This window comes from Thermoascus crustaceus (genome assembly GCF_041956765.1).
Source record: "Thermoascus crustaceus strain CBS 181.67 unplaced genomic scaffold VTN00scaffold_14, whole genome shotgun sequence".
Lineage (NCBI taxonomy): Eukaryota > Fungi > Ascomycota > Eurotiomycetes > Eurotiales > Thermoascaceae > Thermoascus > Thermoascus crustaceus.
Window position 1 is genome coordinate 198552 of NW_027192540.1, and position 27471 is coordinate 226022.

General features: G+C 51.5%; 10 protein-coding genes across 10 annotated transcripts; 6 read left to right on the forward strand and 4 right to left on the reverse strand.

Moving 5' to 3' along the window:
- Positions 1-1684: 1684 nt before the first annotated feature.
- VTN00DRAFT_3369 (uncharacterized protein) lies at positions 1685-2302 on the reverse strand (the record flags this gene model as incomplete). Its single annotated transcript, XM_069429678.1, has 3 exons — positions 1685-1719; positions 1784-2127; positions 2193-2302. 3 exons carry the CDS (start codon positions 2300-2302, stop codon positions 1685-1687), a joined length of 489 nt encoding a protein of 162 aa, XP_069282899.1.
- Positions 2303-3887: 1585 nt separating this feature from the next.
- On the reverse strand, positions 3888-5219 carry VTN00DRAFT_3370 (uncharacterized protein; the record flags this gene model as incomplete). The annotated part of the gene is made up of 3 exons (XM_069429680.1): positions 3888-4556; positions 4610-4925; positions 4972-5219. The coding sequence occupies 3 exons, from the start codon at positions 5217-5219 to the stop codon at positions 3888-3890; spliced, it is 1233 nt and encodes a 410-aa protein (XP_069282900.1).
- Positions 5220-6731: 1512 nt separating this feature from the next.
- On the forward strand, positions 6732-8001 carry VTN00DRAFT_3371 (uncharacterized protein; the record flags this gene model as incomplete). Its single annotated transcript, XM_069429681.1, has 3 exons — positions 6732-6830; positions 6896-7520; positions 7586-8001. The coding sequence occupies 3 exons, from the start codon at positions 6732-6734 to the stop codon at positions 7999-8001; spliced, it is 1140 nt and encodes a 379-aa protein (XP_069282901.1).
- Positions 8002-8300: 299 nt separating this feature from the next.
- VTN00DRAFT_3372 (uncharacterized protein) lies at positions 8301-8693 on the forward strand (the record flags this gene model as incomplete). Its single annotated transcript, XM_069429682.1, has 1 exon — positions 8301-8693. The coding sequence occupies one exon, from the start codon at positions 8301-8303 to the stop codon at positions 8691-8693; it is 393 nt and encodes a 130-aa protein (XP_069282902.1).
- Positions 8694-8723: 30 nt separating this feature from the next.
- VTN00DRAFT_3373 (uncharacterized protein) lies at positions 8724-11401 on the forward strand (the record flags this gene model as incomplete). The annotated part of the gene is made up of 4 exons (XM_069429683.1): positions 8724-8811; positions 8879-9160; positions 9220-11082; positions 11142-11401. The coding sequence occupies 4 exons, from the start codon at positions 8724-8726 to the stop codon at positions 11399-11401; spliced, it is 2493 nt and encodes an 830-aa protein (XP_069282903.1).
- A 1054-nt stretch (positions 11402-12455) lies between these two features.
- Positions 12456-13267, reverse strand: VTN00DRAFT_3374 (uncharacterized protein; the record flags this gene model as incomplete). Its single annotated transcript, XM_069429684.1, has 2 exons — positions 12456-13058; positions 13157-13267. 2 exons carry the CDS (start codon positions 13265-13267, stop codon positions 12456-12458), a joined length of 714 nt encoding a protein of 237 aa, XP_069282904.1.
- Positions 13268-13576: 309 nt separating this feature from the next.
- Positions 13577-15805, forward strand: VTN00DRAFT_3375 (uncharacterized protein; the record flags this gene model as incomplete). The annotated part of the gene is made up of 1 exon (XM_069429685.1): positions 13577-15805. The coding sequence occupies one exon, from the start codon at positions 13577-13579 to the stop codon at positions 15803-15805; it is 2229 nt and encodes a 742-aa protein (XP_069282905.1).
- A 1927-nt stretch (positions 15806-17732) lies between these two features.
- VTN00DRAFT_3376 (uncharacterized protein) lies at positions 17733-19316 on the forward strand (the record flags this gene model as incomplete). The annotated part of the gene is made up of 6 exons (XM_069429686.1): positions 17733-17873; positions 17924-18298; positions 18348-18407; positions 18460-18538; positions 18623-19158; positions 19209-19316. The coding sequence occupies 6 exons, from the start codon at positions 17733-17735 to the stop codon at positions 19314-19316; spliced, it is 1299 nt and encodes a 432-aa protein (XP_069282906.1).
- A 1318-nt stretch (positions 19317-20634) lies between these two features.
- VTN00DRAFT_3377 (uncharacterized protein) lies at positions 20635-23616 on the forward strand (the record flags this gene model as incomplete). The annotated part of the gene is made up of 6 exons (XM_069429687.1): positions 20635-20729; positions 21989-22047; positions 22101-22201; positions 22591-22748; positions 22797-22852; positions 23318-23616. The coding sequence occupies 6 exons, from the start codon at positions 20635-20637 to the stop codon at positions 23614-23616; spliced, it is 768 nt and encodes a 255-aa protein (XP_069282907.1).
- A 1906-nt stretch (positions 23617-25522) lies between these two features.
- Positions 25523-26846, reverse strand: VTN00DRAFT_3378 (uncharacterized protein; the record flags this gene model as incomplete). Its single annotated transcript, XM_069429688.1, has 3 exons — positions 25523-26275; positions 26325-26726; positions 26787-26846. 3 exons carry the CDS (start codon positions 26844-26846, stop codon positions 25523-25525), a joined length of 1215 nt encoding a protein of 404 aa, XP_069282908.1.
- Between the last annotated feature and the right edge of the window lie 625 nt (positions 26847-27471).

Below are 27471 nucleotides of genomic sequence, written 5' to 3' on the forward strand. Positions count from 1 at the left end.
AGTTTGGATCAACACCCTTCTCCAGCAGGAGCTGGGCCACTCCCTCATGGCCATTGAGTGCTGCCAATGATAGTGGAGTTCGACCATCCTCATCTTTGGAGTCTGGATTAACCTCCTTCTCCAGCAGGAGCTGGACCACTGTTTCACGTCCATTAACTGCAGCCCATGACAATGGAGTTCTTCCAAATGAGTCTTTAGCATCAGCTTGATTGCCATGCTGAATCAAGCGCAACGCCACACTTTCCAACCCAAAGCATGCCGCAAGGTGTAATCCTGTAACTTGCTTGGGAACTTGCTGGCTGTACTCGTAGTGGCCTGCAAACATCTTTCGTGCAAAAAGGCCTTGCACACAAGCATCTAATTTGGGTATATCATCAAGGAGGCTTATAACCAGTTTGTCACTCATCAGCTGTGCCCGAGCATGATGGCCCCAGTTTCCAGCTGCATAGGAGTAAAGCGGGTATTGGTACAGCCGTGCTTCAAATCCTTCATCAGTGGAGCAAGAGCCTGATCTGAAGGAATCAAATAACAGATATGTCACACAAGTTGTTGCAATTTCACAGTGTGCGTTAGGGAACCATCTGGTCCAGGTTCGCTGAAAGTATTCCTGTGTTGTGTAATGAACCAATCGGATAATGCCACTTTGTTCATCAACTGTGACCAAACCTGCACACACAGAAACCATATCTGCCAGGTCTGGAAGATTGTCTTTGTCAAATTCAACGTCACCAAGCTCTACAGCAAGAGCATTCTGCAGCTCTACTGTAGTGAGCTGTCTTTGTGCACAGGTGATCCATGACAGGACCTGTTTGGCCATCTCCCTCTGGTCTGAAACTTGCCCTTCAATCCGCTCCATGGCGTCATTGTATGCAGAGTCATACGTCTTTAGTCCAGTAGAAAGATCCTTCAGCGCAGACCGTATCGCTCTAGGTGACCTTTTCCCCATCAATGAATCAAGGTGAAGTCGTGCAAGAAGAAACCTGGGTCAATCTTAGACAGGTGACACAAGGTAGTTGATGCAGACTCACATTCCGTCAACAATCTCAGTAATTCCAGTGGTAATCTCATCCTGAAGCTCTGGACTCCGTGACACAAATGACGGGAGCCTTGCCAAATGGCTCCTTAAATATCTCATCACATCTTGCTTGCTTGCACGAATCTCACATGAAGGCTTGCCCTCAAACCTGGCGGCGATCTCTGGGATCAATCTTGATGTTGCCAAAAAACTCAGGTTATATTTAGCCTGAAGGGTGAAGATCTCATCCAAAACTCTGTTCCGCGATCCATCAGAAATCTGGCATTCATCCAAAGCATCAATCACAATAAAGAGCTGTGAAAAGTGACTGGAAACTGAATGCATAACTCTGGATACTTCATCAATTGACAGCCGTGTTCCCTTGACCCTGTGCTGATCATACAGCATCTTCACACTATCTGGCAAAGATGGCTTTCCCTGAACGAACTGCTTCACCAGGCTTGCCAGTAAATGTTCTGATCGCTGCTCATTATGACGCTGGTAGTTGCAGTAGATGTATGCAATACCAATGTCTGTGTTATTTCCATATCGGGAATAAAGCTCTTCGACCACAATGGATGTAAGAATAGTTTTTCCAGCTCCCGGAATGCCAGGGCAGAATAATGGTCTGTTTTGGCATCACCACCCAGGCTTGGAACTCAGGCGAATCTAGAAGCCACTGTCCAGTTCCAGGCTGGTGTTGACTTATATAGTCACTTTGCTGTGTTGCATAGTTCACTGGTGACAGCCAGTCAAGAATCGCCTGACGTTCTTGGTTTTCTTGACGTTCCACCAATTTTGTGACATTGCTCCGGGTAATACGCCCGTTGAATGCATTGAGAAGACCAATATTACTACCAATGCGAATTCGGAGATTGTGGATATCATCAGGTTCCCATTTTAGTCGTTTCCATGCTCTTGTCACCCTATTCCTTCTCATATCATGATTGGATTTCAGTTCGCTGTAGCGGTCAATTGTCTTTTCAATGTCAGTGAGTACATTGCGGCAGTTCTCTGCTATTTCCTGCAGCTCGATCTTTTGTTGGCTGCCGAGCTCTTTGCTGGACAAATCAATTTCAACATCTTGTACCACGAATGAGAGGTTTCTGACTCTATCGAACTTATAATCAGCATCAGTGGTCCATCAAATAGATAGAAGAATTAAAATAAGCCATACTCATCGGAAATATCCTTGAATTGAGCAGGAGCTTCCACGAACTCCTTTCGGATCTTGTTGGCAAGCTCGATGACGGTAACAAAGTCTCCGACGCTGAAACCGAAGCTCATTGTTGGTGGAAGATACCAGAAAGGCGAACCACAGACTAAAAGATACTCTGAATTCAAAAGTATGCTTCACACTCATTCCAACAAAAACTGGAGAATGAATAATGCACGAAGGCTAGATAAGCAGAGTAAGCTCGGCCTTGCCAGCCATTTTGAAGTTGAGGCGGGGTCAGGCGGCTCGACACGCGACAGCCATTCAGACTCCACGCATCGCGCGTTGTGAAGTCCAATCAGTTGATTGCATCCTAACTCTACATAGACCAGGTGATATGGTCGAAACTCAGACAGATTGTCAAGCTAAAGATTCCGTAAATCTGCATTCTGTTCTTTGGCTTTCTTACTCGCTGTCTTTTTGGACCAACCTTGAAGACGAGAGCCCTCTCAATACTGGATGTTGTCACGAGTACGTGGAATCTGTCTTAGAGAAATACCACCATTTCTCCAGTTGATGGTTGCGGAGATCCTCCAGGATTGCGTAGCATAGCTAGGGTGAATTCAAATGTTCTGGATGTTCTTTAACTGCTCTGGAGAAGGGCGATCACGGGCACTGAGATTGCGCCTGGATGGCTGATTCCGGTAATATACGACCACTCTTGTCATGATATTGTCTAGTACCATACAATTCAAATTTCTGGAGCGGGTATATCCCGGACTAAACCATAAGTGGAGTAGCGTGTTTCAAGATAGGATTCAGTAGACTTCAGAAACTCTGCCTGACCACCTTGTACGCATGTTGTAAAATAACAGAGTATTATTACATCCACTACCATACAATACATGTTATTATTATTGTTAATCAAGTTTAACGTCCATATAGAGCCTTCCGGCTATGACAGACCCTGTTTCCTGGACTGCAATTCTCATTCTGTCATTCTAAAGGGAGAGGGGTGATGTGACGGCGCGGCAGGCACCTAGGCGGTAAGGTAGGCGGTGTTGAGCATTCCTTTGTCTCTGGGACACTGCCGGTCCTACTTGCCTATATATCTCACGTTGCACAAAGCCCTGCAAATTCTTTCCTTGCTTTCCTCTCATGCTTTCGATTCTGTATGACTAGCTACCGTAGTAATCCATCATTTTACTATGACTGAGCGCCGTCACATCACCAGTCTGAACTCAGGCTCACAAATGCCATTGTTCCTCTGGGTCATGAATCACACTGTGACGGCGCTCAGTCATAGTATTATTAGCTAAAACTATGGTATCTTGTCATACAGAATCGAAATCATGAGGGCAAAAGAAAGGAAAGAATTCGCAGGGCTTCGTGTAACGTGATTTATATAGGCAAGTAGGACCGGCAGTATCCCAAAGACAAAGGAATGCTCAACACCGCCTACCTTACCGCCTAGGTGCCTGCCGCGCCGTCACACACACCACAATATCAGATATTTTACTGCCCAGCCCACTACCAAGAAGACGTCTGATAAAAGGTGATATGTACACCAGTTCTGTCTGGAGAGGAGTGAATTGGTACCAGGTATGGCATTGGTAGATGTGTCTGACAGATGTTACGGCACAGCCTAGAGATCACTGACAAGGCTGACAAGGGGATGTTTAGTCACGTGACCATGCTGGATCGTCTACCCAGACCTTACACTCTATCTATCTCCTCTTTCCCAGCAAAAATGTCGACTTCCTTGAAATTGACAAGCCTCGTTCGCTTGTAAACCTTCCAGAACAAGAAGAGCACAAGCACACAGGCAATCCCAAAGTAGGTCGTAACGAATCCCTGGGTAGACCACGGGACGAAGACATCGAAGCCCAGGAAAATCAGCAACAGCAGTCCTATAACGAGCCCGAGATAACATCCGTACGGCATCAACGGTGCTCTCCATGGGAGTGAGTCGCGGCTTATGCCTTGCGCTTTGAGGGATTTGTAGAAGCCAAACCAGATGACCAGCATCAGGATGTAGACGATAATTATGGCGCAGGTGGAGAGACCGATGAACCATTCGAACACTGTGGCGGACGCGGTGCTCGAGACCATGAACGTAACGCAGGAAACGAGGGCGACAGCCAAGACGCAGTAGATCGGAATCCCGTTCTTCATGCACTTCCGAAGAAATTTCGGTGCCTGGCCCTCCAGTACAAGCGAGTACAGGGTCCGTGACGAAGTATACAGGAATGCAGCCGTCAAGATCAGGAGATTGATGAAGCCAGCGAGGCCATTAATTCCGAGATTCTTAATGCCAATGACCCACGGAGATGTGCAGATCCCACAGAACCAGAGTCTAAAGCCCCGAGCAAGCGGTGATCGCGGCTGGAGCAGATGATGCCGACCGCGAGAACACCGATGATGTTGAAGCCACAAACACGGTAGAAGACGAGTTCTGCCATTCGAGGAACAGTGCGACGAGGGTTTACGATCTCTCCCGCAGCCAGTGAAATCACATCTGGTCCGCCGATCGAGGATGCCGCATATCGCATGCAGGTCCACCAGCCCAGGAAGCGTCCCAAGGATCCAGTCGCGTAGTATTCGTGCAAGGCATTTCCGTTCTTCCAGTACCTGAATCCATACGCATCGTGTTTTGGGTTGCCGCCGACCATCGTGATGAAGGTCAGCAGGACTAAGCCAATAATGAGGAGAGCCTTGATCGCGGAGAAGATAAACTCACTTTCGCCGTAGTATCTGTCCCGTGTCAGCGGTATTTCTTGAATCTGAATGATTGACATACTTGACGGCGAATATATTCAACAGTAAGCAGACAAGGGCCATGGCAATCCACACGGCTGCGTTGGTCGTCATAACCCAGTAACCCATCACGGTTGCAACGGGTGAAAGCTCCGTGCAGAAGAGCATTGCTGCAGCGTAGAAATATGCCCAGCCAAAAGCAAATCCAACAGCTGGATCGAGATATCGATTTCCAAACTCGAAGATACCCCATCGCATCGGCAGGAACGTCACCAGCTCCGCCACGGCCATGTTGACAGGCCAGATAAAGAAGCACGAGTAGAGGGTACAAAAAGACAGAGAGAGACCCTGCTCTCGACAAGCTTGCGCCGATGCCCACAAACAGCCCAGTTCCGACGCTGCTGCCAATTGCGATGAGCTGCACATGGCGCGACTTCAGCCCTGGCTTTGTCTGTCCATACTTGGACTCCTCCGCGGTCAGCTCCCCTAAGGGAACCTGTTGCTGGATTGTAGAGGGTTCTTTAACGGTTTCTGCCTTTTCGATTGGCATGGCTTATACTGTCTGAGATGTCAGACTATAAGTGCGAAAGCGTTCCCACGCGGCCTTCTTAAGCACTCTAGGAGCCCATGGCGATTTTCCGGGAGGCCATGCGATCCTCCAGCAGAGCATAATATCTGTTATCAGAATCCATTTTATCCGATAACATGAGGGGGCGGCAATTGGGCGAGATGTCGCACATCTCCAGGTCTTTCCTTTCAGGGCGTTGCCAACAGCCTGGGGTCGCGCTGACGGTGATGAGCGACAGATGCGGGCTGATAAGATGCAACATGCCAAGGAGGGAGCTCGCCTGACGCCTTTGAATCAGGTATCAAGACTGGCGATCTCCACGTATCTGACTTTGTAAGATATCCGGATAGTCGTCGAGAACTAGCTGTTTGTGAGGGGCCTGCCGTGTCATAGCACCGAGCATGCATGTCAAAGGCCTTCGCAGGGATGGTATCTTGTCCTCGGTCCTTTTCTGTAAATGGCCAGGCATCCTAAACACGAAATTACCTAGGTAATTCCTGAAATCCAAATGAAAAATGCCGCAGTAGATGTGCTGAGACATCTACGCAAAATCATAGTACAGAATGTTGTGCAGTACTACACCACAAAAAGTCCCGGTCAAAAGGGCAGGATTTGGAGACAAACAGCTTCCACACTGCATGTTCGCTGTCATTGGGGAGAAATGCGCAAGTCTTGCGTCGAAATCTATCTGACACCGCGCAACCCTGAACATGGAGGCGAAATCAAGATGGCTTAAGCTGTAGAGGGGTCTTCAGTCTGTCGCAAGACACTCACAATAAAATAGTGCTTTGGGACAGTAATTCAAAAGGAGGGATACAGACATTGCTTCCTGCGCTGTTCTGTGTACAATGAGATGTCGTATTTGTCCCCGATGCACATGGTGTTCTTTGGGATCGTATCCCCAATTAGAATCGGATACGCAAGGCAACGGGACGGTGATGCCCATAAATGACAGCAAAACCAAAGGATTGCGTCCATAAAATCTATAAAGGATATAATTCGAGGATATCTTCTTCACTCGCTCTGTAAAAGGGGAGAGTTCACGACTGGTGGTGCTGGGATGTCGAGAGGTGGCGCTGCTCACTCCGCAGGCAGAACGATGCCGCTGTCCGCCAAGACGCCCGTTCCTATCAATAACTCTCGACTCTCTCGAGCAGCTGGCAACAGATTCCAACAAACATTTCTTTCCTCCTGACAGAGACCTCTTGAAGCAGCCCGTTTCTGTCTCTGCCAGGATGGATGAGCAGCGCCCGTCAACCCCGCCTCCACAGCCTGAGGCGCCCAACTCCGGCGTGCTGCCTCGCGGCCCCCTCACGCCAGAGCAGCAGCGAATAGTAAGTGGAGAGATCAGCGCCCTTTTTCGGGAATAAGCTTACTGACCTGGATACAATATCTACAGGAAATTAATCGCATGAAAGCCAAGGCGATTCGTGAGCAACGAGAAGCCGAAGAGGCCCAGAAAGCCGCCGCTGCCTCGCGCCCTACAACAACTAGCCAGCCTGTCGCAGGAGCAAAACGATCCTTCTCTGCCATGGCTGCATCCGAGACTCCTGCTACGTCTCGCGATGGACGTGCGAATAATGCGACAGCCTCGAATCGGCCTCTGGATGCGATTCGGCCGGCGCGCAACTTCACCAAATATGTTGACTACGATTTCAGCAAGATGACCGACACGAAAGGTGGTTTCCTGACGGAAGAAGACGATCCGTACAACAAGGCGCTACACGTGAAGGATGAAAAGGCGGAGCAGAAGCCGGCACATATGACGCAGAAGGAGTGGGAGAGGCATCAGCTGCTGAAGTCGCTGCGGCGGGATAGGGCTGGACCCTTCGAGCCGGGACTCAGCGTGCTAGATGACCGGAGCAACCAGAAGACCTGCCGCGAGTGCGGAAGTCTGGAGATTGACTGGAAATGGGAGGAGGCGTTTAAGTGTTGTGTATGCAGCGCGTGCAAGGAGAAGTACCCGGAGAAGTATAGCCTGCTTACGAAGACGGAGGTGAAGGAGGACTATCTCCTGACGGACCGTAAGTGCATCCCCGCGGAGGATCTGTGATATGACACACAGATGCTGACGCGATATTGTCTGCAGCTGAACTCAGAGACGAAGAGCTCCTGCCACACCTCGAACGACCGAACCCCCACAAGGCTACGTGGAACAACATGATGCTTTATCTACGGTATCAGGTGGAGGAGTACGCGTTTTCCCCCAAGAAATGGGGATCTCCTGAGGCGCTGGACGCGGAGTTTGAGCGGCGGGAGAGTGAGAAGAAGCGACGCAGGGAAGCCAAGTTCAAGTCGAAGCTGGAGGACCTGAAGAAGCGGACGCGCGTGGAGGCGTACCGACGCAACCGCAAGGGTCCGGCTGGAGGGAACTTTGGCGATGATCTGGGTGGCGGTGGGCGACATGTCCATCAATGGGGTCGAGCAGTAGAAAACCCGGAGACGGGGATAGGCGTGAAGAAGTGTGTCAACTGCGGGATGGAGGTCGAGGAACTGGAGTTTTAGCGGCGTTCGGTTGTATCTGACGTGTTTGGCATGAATAATGACCTGTACAATAGCTTGGTGACTGGGGAATCTGTGTATAAGAGAGCAATGACTGGGATAATAGACCCTTGTTTGATACAATGGAGACAATATATATAATCCGGCTAGCCGCGTTTAACGCGACCAGGCACAGGAGAGCCTCAACTTGGAAGTCCACCAGCTCTGAACAGTTGCTCAATAGACTTGATACTTAATAAGAGCGTATATTATGTGACATGCAAAAAAAGTAATATGGAGTAGATATGTGATGGGTTGAATATATGACGGCGGCAGCAGCGCGGCTACGGCGCGAGCGGGCCAGTGACAGAAAGGTCCCGACCTCACCTCGAAGAGCCGCGCGACCAGCTCCCCCCGTCGCCCCAAAACACCTGGTCCATTTCCTTCTGCTCTCGCTTCTCCGCACCGCTGATGAATCCTCCCTCCCCCCTCGCCGTCTCTTCGCGAGCCCAGTCCCTCTGCTAGTGCAGAGGCTTCCTGGGTCAGTGCTTGCTACGCTCGTCCACGCTTTGACCAGCTCTCACTTGGCCAAGTCCGAGTTCGAAACCCCAGCGCTGGAGGCCACACCGGAGCTGGTATCTCCCCACAAAACCACGCTGGCTCGAGTGCCCGACGACTTGCGTCCCAGTTTCATAACTGCCCGCTCGACTGCGTGATCCCGTATGGCCTGGCAGTCTCCCTCTGCCATGGCTGGAAGTGGAGGGCTTCCCGGGGGTGCGGGTGACGGGGCTCCCAATGGCGGGCAACCTCAGGGTACTGAGTACACGCTGCAGGGTGGGTGATGTTGCTGCCGTTATGACGACTGCTGCGCATTTTGGCTAACGGGAGATGGTTTCTCTAGGCGTTATGCGCTTCCTCCAGACAGAATGGCACCGGCACGAACGAGACCGCAACGCTTGGGAGATTGAGCGCGCGGAAATGAAATCCCGAATCGGCAGGCTGGAAGGTGACGTCCGGACAAGCAAACGCCTACATGAGTCCCTGGGGAAGCATATCAAACTGCTGGAGATGGCCCTGAAGAAGGAGCGCGAGAAGGTCAAGAGGCTTTCCAACGGTGAAAAGATTGATGACCTCAGGGATCCCAAGGAAATTGCCAAAGAGAACCTGAAATCTCTACCGAAGCGTATGTGTCGCTATTGCATATCACCTGTGTGGGTGGAGATGTACTGATCGAGCCTCCAGCACAACACGCCAAGTCACACCCTAGCTTCCTCGGGAGCGACGCTGAGCTCGAAGATCCCAGCCAGCACGACTTCCGACAGGACACAGAACGTGACAAGTCGCGGGTGTATCTGAACAAGTGCTCGCAGGAGATTGCGTATCATGTCATCCCCGCATCCCATCCGCCGCCGGATCTCAGTGATCAGGACATGCCCAACCACATGTATGGGAGCCAGCAGATGCCGCAGCAGAGTCTTGAGGAGGTGTACCTTCAGCAGCAACGACAGAAACAGCAGCAACAGCAGAACAACATGATGGTTCGCGAAGCGCCGCTTCAGAACCATCAGCCTATCGGACCCAACTACGAGAACGCTGGAATGGCACGCTCGCACAACCAAGTCAACCCACCTTCGGCCTCGAGGGACATGATGGACAGGAGGGGCTTTGAGCCGCAGCAGTCTTTTCATTCCGCTATCGACAACCGAAAACAAGTGTTCGATCCTCCGGCAGAAGATCGTGCGGAGTCTATGAAGCACGCCTTTGACGGGTATGGCAGGCAGATACCAACCAAGGAGGATACCAGGAATGAGAAGGCGGCAGATGAAGTCACGGAAGATGCGGATGGCTGGAACTTCGACGATCCACCAGCGCAAGAGTCCCAAGCTGAAGCCGTGCCTCCCCACCGGCCGGATACAGATGCTTTCCCAAATGCCAACTTCGTTCCAAAGTCACCTCCTAGAGGCGCCCCAGGCTCCCACAGGAGAAAGAGCTCTGGTTCCAAGAAGAAAGGCGATGCCGGTTCTGATACCAGGGAGACCAGTGGAGCAGCCGCCCAGAAAACTGATTCTAACTTCAAGGTGCGATTTGCATTGAGAGGTCACCTGGATGTGGTTCGCGCTGTGATCTTCACCGGCGGTGGTAGCCCATCAGAGCCGGAGATATGCACCTGCGGTGATGACGGGACCATTAAGCGCTGGATCATCCCAGCGACCTACGGCAGCTACGGACCTCACAGTACTACTTCCGGTAGCGACCTTGACATTTCTAGTTATTTCACGCATCGCGGACATGTTGGAGCTGTAACTTCGCTGGCAGCTTGTCCACCATCCCAGAATTTCTCCAGCGGTGGTCGCGCGCTTGGAGACGGTTGGGTGTTCTCTGGTGGCCAGGATGCTAGTGTGCGAGTTTGGGAGAGAGGGCGAGTTGATCCTAAAGCGACATTAGATGGCCACACGGATGCTGTATGGGGCCTTTGTGTGCTCCCTGGGACTGCAGGCTCTGTGTTTGGCGATCGATGCAGTAATTATGGAGGGCCTGATCGGATTCTGCTGGCATCCGGCGCTTCAGATGGCAGGATATTGATATGGGCTGTGAGTGCGCCGCCCCAGCTCTCATCGCCGCAGGCTGGCTCTCGACGGGCCGGTGGAAGTCGACGCGCCAACTCCATCTCATCCGGATCCAATTTCCCATCATCGCCGCAGCCCAGCACAGCGACAAGCACTCCATTCCATTATACCCTTGTTCACCACATTATCCGGACGGATTCTCCAGCACCCACCTGTATCAGCCCTCTATCGCTCGCCGGAGTCAACTTCGTCGTCTCCTACACAGACGCTTCGATTCTGGTCTACGATACGAGAACAGGTGAAGAGATCGTCGGTATGGCGAGCTTGGAGACGTACGATGGTACCCCATCAACGGGTGTAAACTCTGTCGTTGCAACCACCATCGGATTTGATGGCACAGCCAATCTGGATCCCAATAATCGGGTTTTGGCAGAGGAAGAGGTAGTCCATGGCGCTACTGGTTCAAGCGGCGGCGTGGAGGGTGTTATCATAAGCGGTTACGAGGACAGATATATCCGATTCTTTGATGCCAATAGCGGTAAGTACTGCTCCGGTCCGTGCGTGCGATGTTGTAGATGCTAACATTACAACCTTCAGGTCAATGCACCTACACGATGTTGGCGCACCCATCCGCCATCTCGTCGCTATCTCTCTCCCCTGATGGTCGCGAGCTTGTCTCGGCCGGACACGACGCCAGCCTGCGGTTCTGGTCTCTGGAGAAGCGTAGCTGCACCCAGGAAATCACCAGTCATCGGTTGATGCGCGGCGAGGGCGTCTGTGCCGTCGTCTGGAGCCGAGATGGCCGCTGGGTCGTCAGCGGCGGTGGAGATGGTGTTGTCAAGGTGTTTTCCAGATAATGAGTGACCACGATTTGTCTATCGATCCACGACCCCTGTTTTATTTCTTCCCACTAATGTTCTCCGCCATGACACTTCCTGGGCGAAAAAGAAGCATGGAATGGTTGAGCGGTTGACCTATTCTTGAGCATCTGCAATGGTGTCTGTACCCGGCATGTGTTCCTTTATCTCCTTGCGGTCTTCTTTGTTCATCTTTTCTTGCCTTGATACTCCCCCTTTTTCTTCTCTGGTGTCCTTCCCCACACCTTTTTTTTATCTTCTTCTCTTCTCCCCGTCCGTGCACAGCACGTGACAGACTTGCTTTCGTCTGATCTCGATGATACGGGCCGTGCGCTCACCGACAGGCGCTGTGTATCTGCTGCTTCCTCTGACAGCGCCCTCAGACGGATGACGCTTTACTGTAGCTTGGTGCTTGGCTCAATGTGTGTACTGTCTACTTGGTCTCTCACGTCCTGTATTCCTCCTTGCATGGCTAAAGCGGGGGTGTGTATTTTGATCTCCTTTAAACCACGACCTGTTCCGATCATCTTCGATCACCATCTCCATCCTGGCCTCAAGATCTCTGTGCGTATATGTATGTGTATAACATCTGACTTTGTCCCTTTCCTCGATCCCTCCATCCACTTCTCCGCTTGTGTCTGTCTCTTGCTGGCAAGGTGCTCTATTCCACGCGGGCGGACGCAGGATGATGGGAATCCATGGCAGGGAAGCTGGTCTGAGAGATGATAGATCAGATCAGATTAATAGCATAGTGAACTGGGTATGAGAGCTTGAAGCTTGCATGCCCAAGTTCATCCTTTTTTTGCAGATCTCCCAGAAACTAGCTAGCTACGAGGCTCTGCAGCCACCCACACATTCTCATTCTCTACCAGCTTTTCTCCTTCCCAATTCTCTCCCCATCGTGCTTGAGATTATTTAAGGTAGGGTGTCTATGTCGCGAGAGTCCGAAAAGTACGGTATGTCAATTAAGTAGATACTGAAGAAGCAACAAGGCCGGCCTGCAACGACCGAACTGGGCATGAAATCAACCAGCACACTCCATTTGAACGTCATACTATCGGCCCTCCTCCCAGGCCTTCTTGAACAATTCTTTCAACCTGGTAGCCTCGGTTTCATCCTTAATTCGCTGCGCCAGAAACCCACGTAGATCATCCCAGAACGCGTCTGACTTGAGAACCTCCTCCCCGCTGGGGCCCTGCGCGGCCTTCAACTGAACCGGCTGCGCTTCAGCTTCTGGCTTCTCCGCTGCTGCTGCTGCTGCTGGGGGTGCCTCGGGGGAGACAACGGTCGCCCTGCCCATGATCATGACTCCCAACTCGACCTCCTTCCCACCGGCCAGCGCATCCGGTTCGTCAGCCAAGACCTCCGCGACGGTCTTCCCCGTCACCGGTTTACGCTTGTACAGGATCTTGATCTTGTCGAGGGGCACCTTGGCGCCGGTCTGCGGGTCGGCAACAACGCGCTGGTGCACGGCGTCCTTGAGGTCCTCGACCGTGGTGGTCGACAGCGGCGCATTGTCGACGGTGAACTGGAGGACCGGGTTGCGCGCGGATTTGAGGTGTATGGTGATGGATTTCGAGGCTCCGGGGGGCTGGGCGGTCTTGACTTTCTTGGGCATCTGTGGGTGCTGCGAGGGGTTGAGGCGGGGGAGGGTGTACTGCGATGGTAGGCAGGTTAGTCTGGTGTCTTGCAACGGTGGTACTTCTTCAAAATTGATCCGTATTTATAAAGATTGCATGGCATCTGGGAGCATACCGGCACACGCAGCCCTATCGACTGCGGGTCGAAGACATAGTCAGCCCGGAGCTTGACGGGGCGGGCGTCGAGCGCGGAGAGGAAGGACTTGGTGAACGCTAGTTCAGTCATCTTGACGGAGGAGGTGGGCAATAGGAGATAGAGAGGTAACGAGGAGGTTCAAGGGACCATTCAAGGATCATCAAGACTTATCAAGACGAAGAGATCATCAAAGCGTGGGAAAGCAACCGTCAGCTGTCCCGATTTGGCCAAGGTGAAGCTGTTGATGGCGATCCGCAGGCCCAGACCGCCTTCCGTCGGCGTGAGTTTCGCCGACGCCGACGCCGACGCAAAAAAAGTTGGGATCGCACAGAGTTCGACAGACGCTGAGCAGCTTCAAGCACACGACATCGCACCCTCGTTCCCTAGACCGCCGACAAGATGGGTCAGGGCCGTCGCATGAAGAAGCAGGGCCCCCCGCCCCCGCTGGACGAGTCCAAGATCACCATCCTCAAGAAGCGCAAGGCTCAGGAAGCGGAGGCCAAAGCGGAGTCGGGCAAGAAGCGGAGGAAGGCTGAGGCCGAGGATGTGAAACCCAAGGGAAAGGCCAATGGAGTTACCAGTGGAAAGAAGCAGGCCAAGGCTGCTAAAGCAGCCCCAGAAAAACCCTCGAAGCAGGAAAAGAACAAGCCGGTGAAAAAGAAGGCCCAGATGTTCGAGTCGGAGGACGAATACAGCTCGGACCACAACGCGGAGGACATGATGGACGATGAGTTCGACGCTGACGAATTTGACAACCTGGACGGTGTCAGTGATGGATCAATGGATAGCCAGGACGAAGATGACTCAGGATCAGACGGTGATGGAGCTGAGGAGGGTCGGTTTGAGGAAGGTTCGGTCTTCGACTCGGACGAGGACGACCACCCGCGCCAGGCTATGTTTTCCGAAGACGAAGATGATTCCGATGCGGAAGAGAAGCTCACAAGAGCCAACATCGAAGGACTGTCGCGGAAACTGGACATGGAGAAGGAGGCTGAAGAGGAGGAGGCCCAGCGGGAACTGCAGGAGTCCGCTATGCAGACCAACATTGCAGGTGACCGTCCCGACGTCTTTGGAGAGGCAGAGGCCGCGTCGAAGCCCGGTCTTGCTCCGGATCTTCAGCTCCTTCGTCAACGGATCACGGATACCATTCGCATCCTGGGCGATCTCGCTACGCTAGGTCAACCGGGCAAGTCGCGAGCGGACTACATCGACCTCCTTCTCAAGGATATCTGCACGTACTACGGCTACACCCCGTTCCTGGCAGAGAAGCTGTTCAACCTTTTCACTCCGATGGAAGCATTTGCCTTCTTCGAAGCTAACGAAACCCCTCGTCCTGTCGTCATTCGAACCAACACGCTCCGTACGAACCGTCGTTCCCTCGCCCAGGCGCTGATCAACAGAGGTGTCGTGCTCGAGCCGGTCGGAAAATGGTCCAAGGTTGGTCTGCAGGTGTTCGAGTCGGCTGTCCCCCTGGGTGCTACCCCAGAGTACCTCGCCGGTCACTACATCTTGCAAGCCGCATCGTCGTTCCTCCCCGTGATGGCTCTGGCGCCCCAGCCTAATGAGCGTGTTCTTGATATGGCTGCCGCTCCCGGTGGTAAGACGACATACATCTCCGCACTGATGCGGAACACGGGTGTGGTGATGGCCAACGATGCGAACAAGGCTCGTGCGAAGGGTCTGATTGGTAACATCCACCGTCTTGGGTGCAAGAATACTATTGTCACCAACTACAATGCTCAAGAGGCGTTCCCCAAGGTCTTGGGTGGCTTCGACCGTGTCCTGCTTGACGCACCATGTACGGGTACCGGCGTCATTTCCAAAGACCCCAGCGTCAAAACCTCGAAGACAGAGCGCGATTTCCTTGCCATCCCGCACATGCAGAAGCAGCTTCTCCTCGCTGCAATCGACTCTACCGACCACCACTCCAAGACCGGCGGTTACATCGTCTACTCTACCTGCAGTGTGACTGTGGAGGAGAACGAGGCCGTGGTGCAGTATGCGCTGCGCAAGCGCCCCAACGTCAAGATCGTCGACACTGGGTTGGGCGACTTCGGCAGCCCGGGCTTTAAGAGCTACATGGGCAAGAAGTTCGACGACAAGATGACCCTGACGAGACGATACTTCCCGCACCGCGAGAACGTCGATGGTTTCTTCGTCTGCAAGCTGAAGAAAATTGGTCCAAGCCCGAACATGAGCAAGAAAGCTTCTGACGGAGTCGCGGCCGCTGACAGCGCCCCAGCCCAGGGCGGAGAAGACAGCGAGGCTGAAATCGTCGATAAGACACCTATCACGGACGAGGAGGGCAAGCCGGTTGCTCTGCCGCCCGGCGAGGAGTTCGGTCCGTTCGACGACGAGGAGGATGCGGAGATCCTTGCCCGTGCCGAGCGGAGGCGCATCAAGCGAAAGGGTCTTAACCCGAAGGCTGTGCTTGAGAAGCCGAAGAATAAGGCGAAGAAGGATGAGGCTGGTGAGGAGGCAAAGAAGGACGGAGATTCCAAACCGGAATCAACCGATAATAATACTGAAGAGAAGACCAAGGAGAAGAAAGAATCACCGAAGCAGCCGGAAAAGAAGAAACAGAAGAGTTCCGGCAAGGGCGATGGTTCCAAGGAATCGAAGAAATGAAGCCATAGCGACTCTTAAGCTGTGTATCTACTACGTATGTATACGGGGTCTGGTGATAAAAAAAGCATGTTCTGTTCTTGTTTGGCGGATTCTCTGGGAGCGGCGTACTTATATATGCATTACGTTCTATGTTCGAGATATTCTATTCTCTACTTTGCTTACTGTAGATAGATATCAATTATTGCATTTGGATACCAGTTTGAACTATTGACTTTGATCCTTCACGCTCAGTCTATTGACGGACATATATTGTGCGGGCCGCCAAAGGCATCTCCATCTCGAATGCAGCCCAGTACATGAGGCAGCAGACACGCGACGAACGGATTTGCTAAGCTTTTTTTTTGGCGGTCGACGCTTGAAGTCTTTACAGATAGCGTGGTTGCTGCCACCTGCTCACGATCGAACACAATTCCATCTCAGCGCGGGCGAACGACGTAACGAGGAAATAATGTCTGTGGGGCCTTCAAGGGTCTGTGTCTTCGACATTTACTCCATCCATCTCCTCTATATTGTAGGGGAGGTATTTTACCGGCAGATGGTCATCTGTCGAAGTGGTTCTAGATCCCGGGGGTTGTCCGATCCAATACTCACCCCTCTTTACAGGGTCTGATCTATCATCCCCCGCTGCCACGAGGCCGTCCACACCAAGATCCCGTCAAATTCACATGTATGTCCGTCTAAGGTGGTAGCACACGACATCATCGCGTCGGTCAAGGTAAAGGGGACGCTCTCAGGTGTCGTTACATGGCTCCATCCCTCCTCTTGCTATGTCACCTACCTTAGTGCCCCTGACAGCCCGTATCTGCAGCCACTTCGACCCTTGATGTTATGCAGCCTACCCGCTGCAGCTGCTTACGGCACGCATGGTGCGTGATGCCGACGACTGATAGCCCTTCCGGACCTTATCGCTCTCGAATATCTGTGCTAGATTGTCAGGACGATGGTCATCTTGCAGCAGTGCCGGCATTATTATGTCGTCACAAGAAGTAACCCTCTCCACAACGAACGCTCACCGATTCAAATTGATGCTTCTCACACAGGTTTTCCACAGATTATCTTATGACGCATTGGCCTGAAGAAAGATGCCGCTCTGGTGATGTGACGGAACACGGGGCACCCCTCGATCCCGGCTCATGATACGCGGGGCGGCTCGGAGATTGCCTTCTGTATTTGATCATGAAGGATCGATAGACTCTGTCAAAGCTTTTCCTGAGCCTTCACTTGGGACGACAACGAATAGAGATTAAATGTCAAAACTCGGCATGGCAGCACTTTTTGCAATATCGCTATATCTCTCCAGACTCGCTGGCCAATGATGTAAGCTGTAGACAATGGGATTTTCACACAGTTCTGGAATTAAAATTCACTGGCTCTACTAGAGTTTGAAGTATGGTCCCTGGTGATCATGAAAGTCTACTGCCTCCTCTTCCTGACCTTATGTGACCATGGTGTTCTAGATCGTCTGACGAGATTGACTACGCACTCTGCGCATTTTCTTGTTAGCAACGTTGCCTTTGACCCTCCAGATACAAGAAACTGAGCGAGCCTTCTTGTCTGCGAACAGATATGGCTTGCTCTACACCATACTAAGATACTGGAGTCGCCACGCTAAACATCTGCATGCAACAGACCCATCCCTAATTGACGCTCGAAGAATATGCCCCCTATCGCTCCAATGGAGAGCACTCAGGATGACCGCTGGTCTAGGTGTGATTGCTCTGTCAAGTTACTGTCGAGGTAGCATGGTGCTTGACATGAAGGTCCATTCGATTGTTGCATGAAAGATGACATTTGCACGTCTTCCTTCGCATACAGGATGATGCTGGCAGGGTGCGCCTCTCGTGGAATACAAATAGACCACTATGCCTTCGTCCATTGTGTCTTCATCCTCGCCAGGTGCAAGTACATTCCTTAGCATTCCTTAGCCATGCGTTTCGAATTAGCTTTACTCCTTTGCCTTAACTGGCTTGCGTATGCCGCAGTCATTCCTTATACAGCCAATGTGACAACCGATCTTGAGGCTCGGGCCACATCTGGCTACCGTTCAGTGGCATACTTTGTGAACTGGGTAAGAGACCCCCATCTCAGCACCTAGGTCATCTACTGATGTCAGTTCAGGCAATATATGGCCGCAACTATCAACCACAGGACCTTCCCGCGGAGGAGCTGACACACGTCCTCTACGCCTTTGCCAATGTCCACCCGGACACAGGAGAAGTGTATCTGTCGGATACGTACGCGGACCTCGAGAAGCACTACTCCACTGATTCCTGGAACGATGTCGGGACGAATGTCTATGGTTGCATCAAGCAGCTCTTCTTGCTCAAGCAGAAGAATCGCAAGCTGAAGGTGCTGCTGTCCATTGGTGGATGGACGTACTCGACCAACTTTGCCGGCCCGGCCAGTACAGCGTCCGGGAGATCGACCTTTGCATCGTCAGCAGTGCAGTTGCTCCAAGACTTAGGACTAGATGGTATAGATATTGACTGGGAGGTAAGAAATACTTGGAACCAAACTCTGTATACATCGCCGACGAAACTAGTATCCTGAGAACGATGATCAAGCGAATGATATGGTGTTGTTGCTGCAGGCAGTGAGATCAGTAAGCAAATCCAAATAATCATATCGGTTTTCATTTGCTAATTGTTTATTAGGCTCTTAATAGCTACTCTGCAAGCCATGCAGGCGGCCAGAGGTTCTTGCTTACCGTCGCTTCTTCAGCAGGCAAGTCTCGTCTTCCTTATCCTCCTCATCTTTTCCTATTCTTCGTTCTGCTTTCATTTACGCGCTTTGGCATATGCTGACAATTGCAAATAGGCCCTTCGAATTATGAGGTCATGCATCTAGCTGAAATGGACCAGTACCTCGACTTCTGGAATCTCATGGCGTACGACTACTCTGGTAGCTGGGATACTGTCGCAGGCCACGATGCCAATGTCTATGCATCCACCTCCAACCCAGCTAGCACGCCATTCAACACGGACCAAGCCATCTCCTACTACACTTCCCACGGGGTCGCCGCTGACAAGATTGTCATGGGCATGCCGCTGTATGGAAGGGCTTTCACCAATACTGACGGGCCGGGCACCCCATTCAACGGTGTCGGTTCAGGAAGCTGGGAGAATGGCGTCTGGGATTATAAGGCATTGCCGCAATCCGGAGCCACAGTGTACATGCTCGATCAACCAGTTGCAAGCTACAGTTACGACCCGACGCAGCGTATCATGATCAGTTATGATACGCCGGAAGTGGCGCAGATGAAAGCGCAGTACATCATGTCGAAGGGCCTCGGCGGAGGCATGTGGTGGGAGAGTAGTGGCGATAAGAATGGCTCTGACAGTCTCATTTCGACGGTAGGTTTGGCCTCTTCCAAGCACTCTGCTGTTTCCTGACATTGGAAAAGGTCGTCAATTCGTATGGCGGTATTAGCGCTCTTGATCAGAGCCAGAATGAGCTCAGCTATCCCGTTTCCAAGTACGATAACCTGAGGGCTGGATTCCCCTCGGGATAGCAGAGGTAAATATAGCCCATTGATGGATAAGTATGTATGCTTCATCGAACTTCGGTTCCCCATTCTTTTATAGCACCTTTCATATCAATTCTTCTTTTCTCTGATTTCTTCTCTATTTACGATCATATATTTGATTTTTCATAGCCTTTGCAAGATAGTCTTTGGTACACTTGTTCCGTCACAGCAGCAATTTCAAATGCATTCAGAAATGAACTATTTAGTTCCTTGAATCCATTTTATCGAAAGTGTTAGCCCGACAATTCTCAGGTAAATCCTCCGTGTGAAGAAACTTGCATACGCATAGCAGGAAACGGTGATGACAGACTCTAGAAACTCATAAGAGCTATGATCCTACATCTTTCTATCCTTACCCTCGTTTTTCCTAACATACTATCGAATGCCGCGATTCTCAAAGTAGAATAGTATATCACCGGCACGTTCTTCCTCGTGTAGCTGAACGAAAATCGGGGCCCTTCTGTCATCCTTATAGTACCATCCTCTTCGTTCAGCGTAGTAAACAGTGACAAGGTCTGTCGGTGGCACAGCTGGAGATGAGCGGTGCCGCCGGGAGGTAAAAGGCGCGGCCTCCCGGATCGCGTTGGCGCGGTGATCTTCATCAAGGCGCGCCCAGCCAACGATGGCTTTCTACCTTCAAGAGCTCAACATGAACCACTTTCATAGTCCAACCTCGAGCAGCATCGACGTTGTCCCTCCTGTATTCCTATTCTTTGAGCTTTTTTCCCCGCTAGAAGCTTTATCCTTCACTGCCGGTTAGAAAAACCTCTCTACGACACGCACAACATGGGCTGCTGTCCACGGCCCGGCGTTACCTGGTTTGACAATGAATTCATCGGTTCTACCGTCCCCTTTGACAATCTACGCCAATCCTGGAGGCTTGACCAGAAAATCTCCGAGCATGAGTTTTACGAAGGCGAATTCGAAGTATCATGTGGCTTGCTTTCAGAAGCTCGGGCAGTGTACCTCTGCTCAAGAGTTGATAGCGATGAGCTCGAGCCGCAAAAGGCAGTCATCAAGATTCGGATGCAGTAGATACGCCCCTACAATTCCCATCTAGACTTGCACAGCATCTAATTCAATTCCAGGATACCGATCCGGAATGTAATAGACAAACCTTACTGAGAGAGCAAAACAGGCGGTAGATACCATGGGACCCAGTGCAGAGATGGAAATTACGGCTCTTGGAGAGCTTACCAAGGCCGGCGGCTCATGCACACCAACATTGCTTGCTTGGAAACATGAAAAGCAAAGAACTCAAATGTGGATCCCGGGGGGGGTTTGGTTTATAGTCTACATCCTCATGGAGAAGCTTACAGGGATGCGTTTGGATGACATCTGGTCTCCGGAGCGAAAAGAGCGCGATGAGGTCCGAAAGAGCTTTAAAGAAGCTTGGGAGTATGTTGCTTCACCTCTTGAAATCTTCGTATATTGGTGCTTATTTTTTTTTCCAGGGAATGCAGAGCTTGCGGAGTAATCCCGCTTGATTGTGGTTCTCGAAATCTGCTTTGGGGTCGTACGGCTAAGAAATGGTAAGGTCTCCACGCCTGTTTCATATTTTTCAAAAGATTAGCACTGATCGCTGTTAATTCATTGATTATATTCTTGATTTTTAACAGTGGGTGAGGGCAAAGGAGAGGCACAAGTGGGATGACAGCGAATACCCATCCTGGGACTTAGCGTATTGGTTGGGTGATAATCGAGGTGCAATGGATCTGCGATCTGTTACCCGTGACATCAAGTGTAATAGGATCTGTCAAGCATGTATTTCTTAGCATGGATATTTAGCCATAAGGTTAGTCTCCTACAATCTCCAAGGGCAGAAAATAGTGGATAACTGTGGAGAACACGACTTGAGGATGTGTTTACATGGGCGAGAGTACAGTCATTATGTGTTTCTAACGGATTCTACAGTAGTTCCATGCGGCCTCATAGTTACACGTTTGGCTTGTGTTGTTCTAGTGCGCTTCATCACTTGCTTCCCCCGCATTCCCCCACAGATCCCATGGAGTCCTTCTTCGGAACTGCATACAAGATAGATCAGATCAGATACACGTTCTGCTATTCAGAATAGGGCCGCCTTAACTTAGATTAATCTACTAACCATACACACCCCAGAACCAGACATCGCGATCAACTATCGCCGTGTAGACAACATGTGGAGAATGTACCGCGAAGTCAAAGATAGGCCCTGTGTTCCGTCTGCTTGAACCCCCAGAAGATGCTAAAAAGCTAACAAGAGATGCGCCACCATGCATCACAGTCATCTGACCTGGCATGGCGGCATGGAAAAGCATCAGGATGGACCCTGTACGAAGCTCGGAGAACTCCATCGAACCTCCCACGACAACATCCTAGGTACTTTGCTCTACCATGTTGGAGACTCGGCTAGTTTAACAGCTTTCCCAACAGTGCTGGTCCCCTGAGGGACCTCGACAACTAGCTCAGCACCATATTAGTTGTATCGCAATTGGCAATGGGCTGTTCCCTTTCCTCCAGTTCTTGAGCTGTGCCGCATCCAGGGACGTCTTTACCGCCGAGCGTGCGATAGGGCACTGACATACCCCGCTCTTGAATAAGCCGATGTTGGCACAGGTATAACTCAGGAACGTTGCACCATGTTACTGATCTGATTTTCCGGATTGCCATGGAACTAGGGAAACGCAAGTCTCGAAGATCGTCGAGACCTGCGCGGTGCAGAACCCCTTCTATCCTAGTATAGCGAAGAGCTTTGTGCATAGTGACAATGGCCAGCCGTTGATCCTCTAGGACATGTCCTCAATGCGGAGGATAAGCCACCGGTGCAGGCTGACTCGAGAGGCACGGTGGACCAACAGGTCGACACGATGGTGGAGTTGCAGGAAAACTACGTCAGACCAGGTATCCGATAGCCCTGATTTCGTGCCAGGTGCTCAAAGAGAAAGATCACTGACAACGCTATTGCCCAGGCCTCAGAGGGTTATTTTAATCCAAGTACGTGGTTCTCTTTCTGTTTGGATATGGTGGGTTGAGACATCTTCATCCTGCTTATGACAAGACGTCGAGACAGAAATAACGAATACTGCAGACCAGGGTGTTGTGTCCATCATTTTAGTCATTGACTAGTTCTTGGATAGGTTTCCCCGAGTGTCCGAAAATGCAAGCGGCGGAGGCTTTTGGAAGGGCTTCCTGACTGCCATGATTGAATTGGGAGCATTTATCGGTGCGTATTCTGGATCTCTTCGCGTCTCAACAATCCCTAACTAATAGTTGTGTGAAGGCGCGTTCAACCAAGGCTGGGTGTCCCGAAGAGATCTCCCGCAAGTATTCGATCTGTGTGGCTGTCTGCATCTTCGTCGGCTCGATCCTCCAGACCGCGGCCGTGGACTATGCCATGCTCATTGTTGGTCGACTGATTGGCGGAATTGGCATTGGCATGTAGGTATATCCGGCGATTCTGCTCTTCATACATGCTAAGTGCAACAGGCTCAGCATGGTGGTGCCCATGTATATCGCCGAAGTTTCACCACCCGAGATCAGAGGTACGTATACTCTGAGCATCTCGGGTGTCAAGGTGCCGTCCTTACTCGACGTACATGCTCTCTCCTTGTTCTTGAGGAATTTTCCGTCGTCTTCGGCATCATCGTTGCATTTTGGATCACGTTCGGAACGCGATACTTCACCAACGAGTGGTCCTACCGCCTCCCGTTCCTCCTCCAGATCCCGCCTGCCCTCCTGCTCGGCGTGTCTGTCCTCTTTCTTCCCTTCTCTCCTCGCTGGCTTGCCTCCAAAGGTCGAGACGAGGAGCGCCTTTCCTCGATATTAAATTGCGCCGTTTGCCCCCAACAGACCCTCGTGTGCAGGCGGAATGGCGAGACATCCGGGCTGAAGTCGCGTTCCATAAAGAGGTTGCAGAAAAGAAGCATCCGAGCTTGGTGGTCTCCAGCCGGCGTTCCCGCTGGGCGGCGACAAAGCTCGAAATTGCTGGCTATGTGGACCTGCTTCAGGCACGGTTACTGGCGCCGCACGATGTGTCGGTGTGGGACTCAAGTTTTTCCAGCAGTTTGTGGGCATCAACGCCTTGATCTACTACTCGCCGTCTGTCTTCCCTACCATGGGAGTCGAGTCTAATATGCAGCTCGTGCTTTCCGGTATCCTGGATGTCACGCAGATCGTTGGTGTTACAACGTCTCTGTATACGATGGACAGATACGGACGCCGTCCGCTGCTGCTTGTCGGTAGCGTGGGCATGACCATCTGCCACATCATCATCGCGGTACTCGTCGGATTGTACAACGAGACCTAGAAGACAAAAGGACAAGGGCTGGGTGTCTGTTGCTTTCTTGTTCATCTACATGCTGCTGTTCGGAATGACTTGGGGCCTGGTGACGTGGGCAATGCCGTCGGAGATCTTCCCCAGTCTTGCGCGGGAAAGGCGTGGAGCACCTGTAGCAACTGGTTCAACAACTTCATCAGGGCTTTGGTGCATATACCTTCTTCGCGGTGTGGTGTGCCCTGAGCGGAATCTGGACGTGGTTCTGTGTTCCCAAGACGAAAGGTCGAGTCTCGAAGACATGGAACGCGTTTTTGGAGACAGAGCGGTGGAGGCGGATCGCGCGAGAAGAAAGGAGATACTGGTAGAGCTGAAGGAACGGGATACAGGTAATTTTAGGAGCGACGCGCGGCCCTAGGCTGAAAACCGCTAGATGTCAGATTCGCCCATATACTAGCCTCTATCTAGGCTTGTCTAGAGGGAGGAGTTCCTTTATGTGCCAAAAAAAGCACCGCAAGCGGATCATTTTAGTAGATGAGACCTTTAGTGTTGCTTTTTATTATAGCAATCTGACCTTTGCGGCTCATTTTTGAGTAGTTCGTTGATCAGTTCATTCTAAATTGCAGATCGTAAGTCGTAATATTCTAGTCTTGGCAACAGAAATCCATAGAACTGGGCGATAAGCGGGTGATCTACGCTTATTCAGACCCCTGAGGCGATCATTTCAATGAGCAGGTTGATTATTAATCGGAATGTGGTGGATGGTCTAGACGATGGACGTCATGACCTGTGGAATCGATGGTAACTTTATTTGCAACAGAAATTACGGTGTGATTTTTTTTCAAGTATAATGAGTTTCTTACGTCTGGTTGCCTATTGTATGTCGAAATATATGTTTTACGCAGCCATGAACACAAGTGGAGTACACTTCTGCGACCGTATATTTTCATTACCTTTTCCCGCCCAGAAAGTATATCCAAAAGTACTGGTAAAGAATTATGTGAACTGCTTAGAATAGAGGTTACGCTATACACGAATCGCAATAATAACAAATGGCACAGCAATAGCGAGATGTCTTAACCGTAAAATATATATTTCTTTAACGTTGGATATAAGATGGTATCTCGAGAGGTCAGATTGATTTTATACATATATACATATATATATATATATCGGCAGACCAGCCAGAAGATCATTTAATATTTCTGTTGGGTGAGACGGTCTCTCATGGATACATCCCTCTCTCAAAACCAAATATTTTGCGATGATCGAGATCAAGACGGCATTCCAATGCATCATTTTTATTGCTTCGGAATATTGGAGGATGGTTGCAGTGACCCGTCTACCTGCATACAGGTTATGGTAGCTTTCCGAGACCTTCAAACAGACCCATCAAGAAACGGGTATATGCTTTATGTAGGATCTGAATCTAGATCCTCGGGTTCCGGCATGAAATGCAGCATCGACCCTATGTAGAAAGATGTCTTGAAGTTGTCTGAGTGTCAATTTTTGATAGTATCCAATGTCTCTGGCAACCCGTGGGCGAAGTTGCATGTCATCTCTTCAACTATGGTCTACCATTCGATTACTTCAGTAGAGAACTAGGCACGAGGGTGAATTGCTCTGGTAATTGTCTTCCAAGCTGGATTTACCAAAGTCTATTGTCTATATTGCATTCAAGAGCCATAGAGCCTTCTAAGCAGAGGAAAACATGTCAAGGCCCGAAAGCTCTCAGTTCTATTATTACAATATACAGAGAAGTAAATTATCTTTATAGGTAGTAAATTTCAGGGGTAGTAGCAAAGATAAACGGTGCGAAGCGAAGTTGATACAGTACAACACCCATCAATTCATGGAAGAATAGCTTCAACCCTGACAGCCGCAGGTGAGAACCCATTCATATCACCAAGACAGTGCCGAAGAAATCCCAATACATAACTTAGAAGTTGAAAGCGGCGGCGAAGAAGACACCGAGGGCGACGGTGATGGCAGACAGCTTGACGTTGTCCGCAGCACCGGTGAACGGGATGAAGGTCGAGGAGGGACTAGGGGGGTGGTAGGCACCCGTCGGGTTAGCAGCACCAGAGGGAACAGCGACCTTGCTGGCAGGAGTAGGCTTGGACATAGGAGACAGGGTCGACTTGGTGCAAGGGCACTCGGTGATGGTCTTGTGGAAGGTCTGCACGTACGGGTTGTTGCTGCCCTGGACAGGGGACGCGCCAGAGGGAGTAGAGGTAACAGCAGGGCCGGCGGGAGCGCTGGAAACGCCAGACGAGTACGGCGCAGGAGTAGCATAAGAGCCAGAGGCAGGGGAGGAGATCGAAGCGCTGGGAGCGCCAGCAGGAGCACCAGTAGACTCGCCAGCAGGGCCGTGCTCAGAGCCAGAAGGAGAAGAGGGAGCAGAAGTCGAACCACCCTCGGGCTGGTTCATGGCAGGGCCGTGGACACCACCCTGTTCCTTGCACTTGGCCTCACCCAGCACGCCGACGCAGGCGTCCAAGGGCACGGAGACCAGGCCGTTGGAGTCGGGAGTCTTCTGGTCGCACTCGGCCTTGCCCAGGATGCCGGCGCAGACGTTGGCCGGAACAGAGATGAGGGAATCGCCGCCGCCAGAGATGTGCTGCTTGCACTTGGCTTCACCCAGGGCACCGATGCAGGAGTTCAGGGGGACAGAGACCAGACCCATTCGAGTCTTTAGCCTTCTGGTCGCACTCAGCGGAACCAAGGATTCCAGCGCAGACGTTGGTAGGAACAGAGATCAGAGAACCAGAATCGCTGCCCGAACCACCATTGCCACCGTTCTGCTGCTTGCACTGGGCCTCACCCAGAACACCAAGGCAGAGGTTCAAGGGGACGGAGATCAGACCGTTGGAGTCGGCAGTCTTCTGGTCACACTCGGCCTTACCCAGGACACCAAGGCAGAGGTTGGCGGGAATAGAAACAAGAGATTCGCCCGAGCCATTGCCAGAGCTGGCCTGCTGCTTGCACTGGGCTTCACCAAGCGCACCGATGCAGGAGTTCAGGGGAACGTCAATCAGACCGTTGGAGTTGGCAGTCTTCTGCTGGCATTCGGCTTCACCAAGGATACCGGTGCAGAGGTTGGCGGGGACAGAAACAAGCGAGCCAACACCGTCGAGCAGACCCTTTGGTGATATATCAGCATCGGCGCATGGAAATCCGAACGCCAAATGTGGTCAACTTACAGATGCGGCGGAAGATCCGGCAAAAGCCAGGGCAATCACAGAAGAAGTAGTGGTTCTCATTGTGGCAATAGAGAGGAAACTCGCAAACAAGGTTGAAAACGCGTTAACAAAGAGGAAGAATGAACCTCAAAGTTTCGAAAGCGTCAAAAGAAACGAGTGGATGCTGATAAACAGCAAAAAAGGAGTGACTGCTATATCAGCAAAGAGAGACTGACAAGGAATGTGCGTGAGAAGTCTGGTGTAGAGAAAGAAGGAAAGCAGGCCCTGGGCATGGGGGATGTTTATCCTTTGTATGAAGCACTCCGGGGCTAACGCTCAGGAGCTAAAGGGGGGGACGTTGAGGCCGAGGCCTTCTCCGTACTAACAACGCCTTCTCCAGGCCCAGAACCGTCCCAACTCTGATTCGCCGCGGACCCAGGGAGACGCAGGTACGGGGACAGCGGAGAGGCGCTAATGTCTCTCTGGCACTAGTCGATGCAGTGATCTCTTGTCCTCCTCCCCTTTCATAGAGCGTCCTTGGCGTTGCACAAGCGAGCGTCGACGACGGGAGCAGGACGCAGTACGAGCTCAACTCGGGTTAAGAGTCAAGCAGGTATCCCCATCCTATCCCCCAGCACGAGAGACAAAGCTCTGATCACGGCGAAGCAGCATTGGTCCGTATGGTCAACGGCCGGAGAAACGGGGC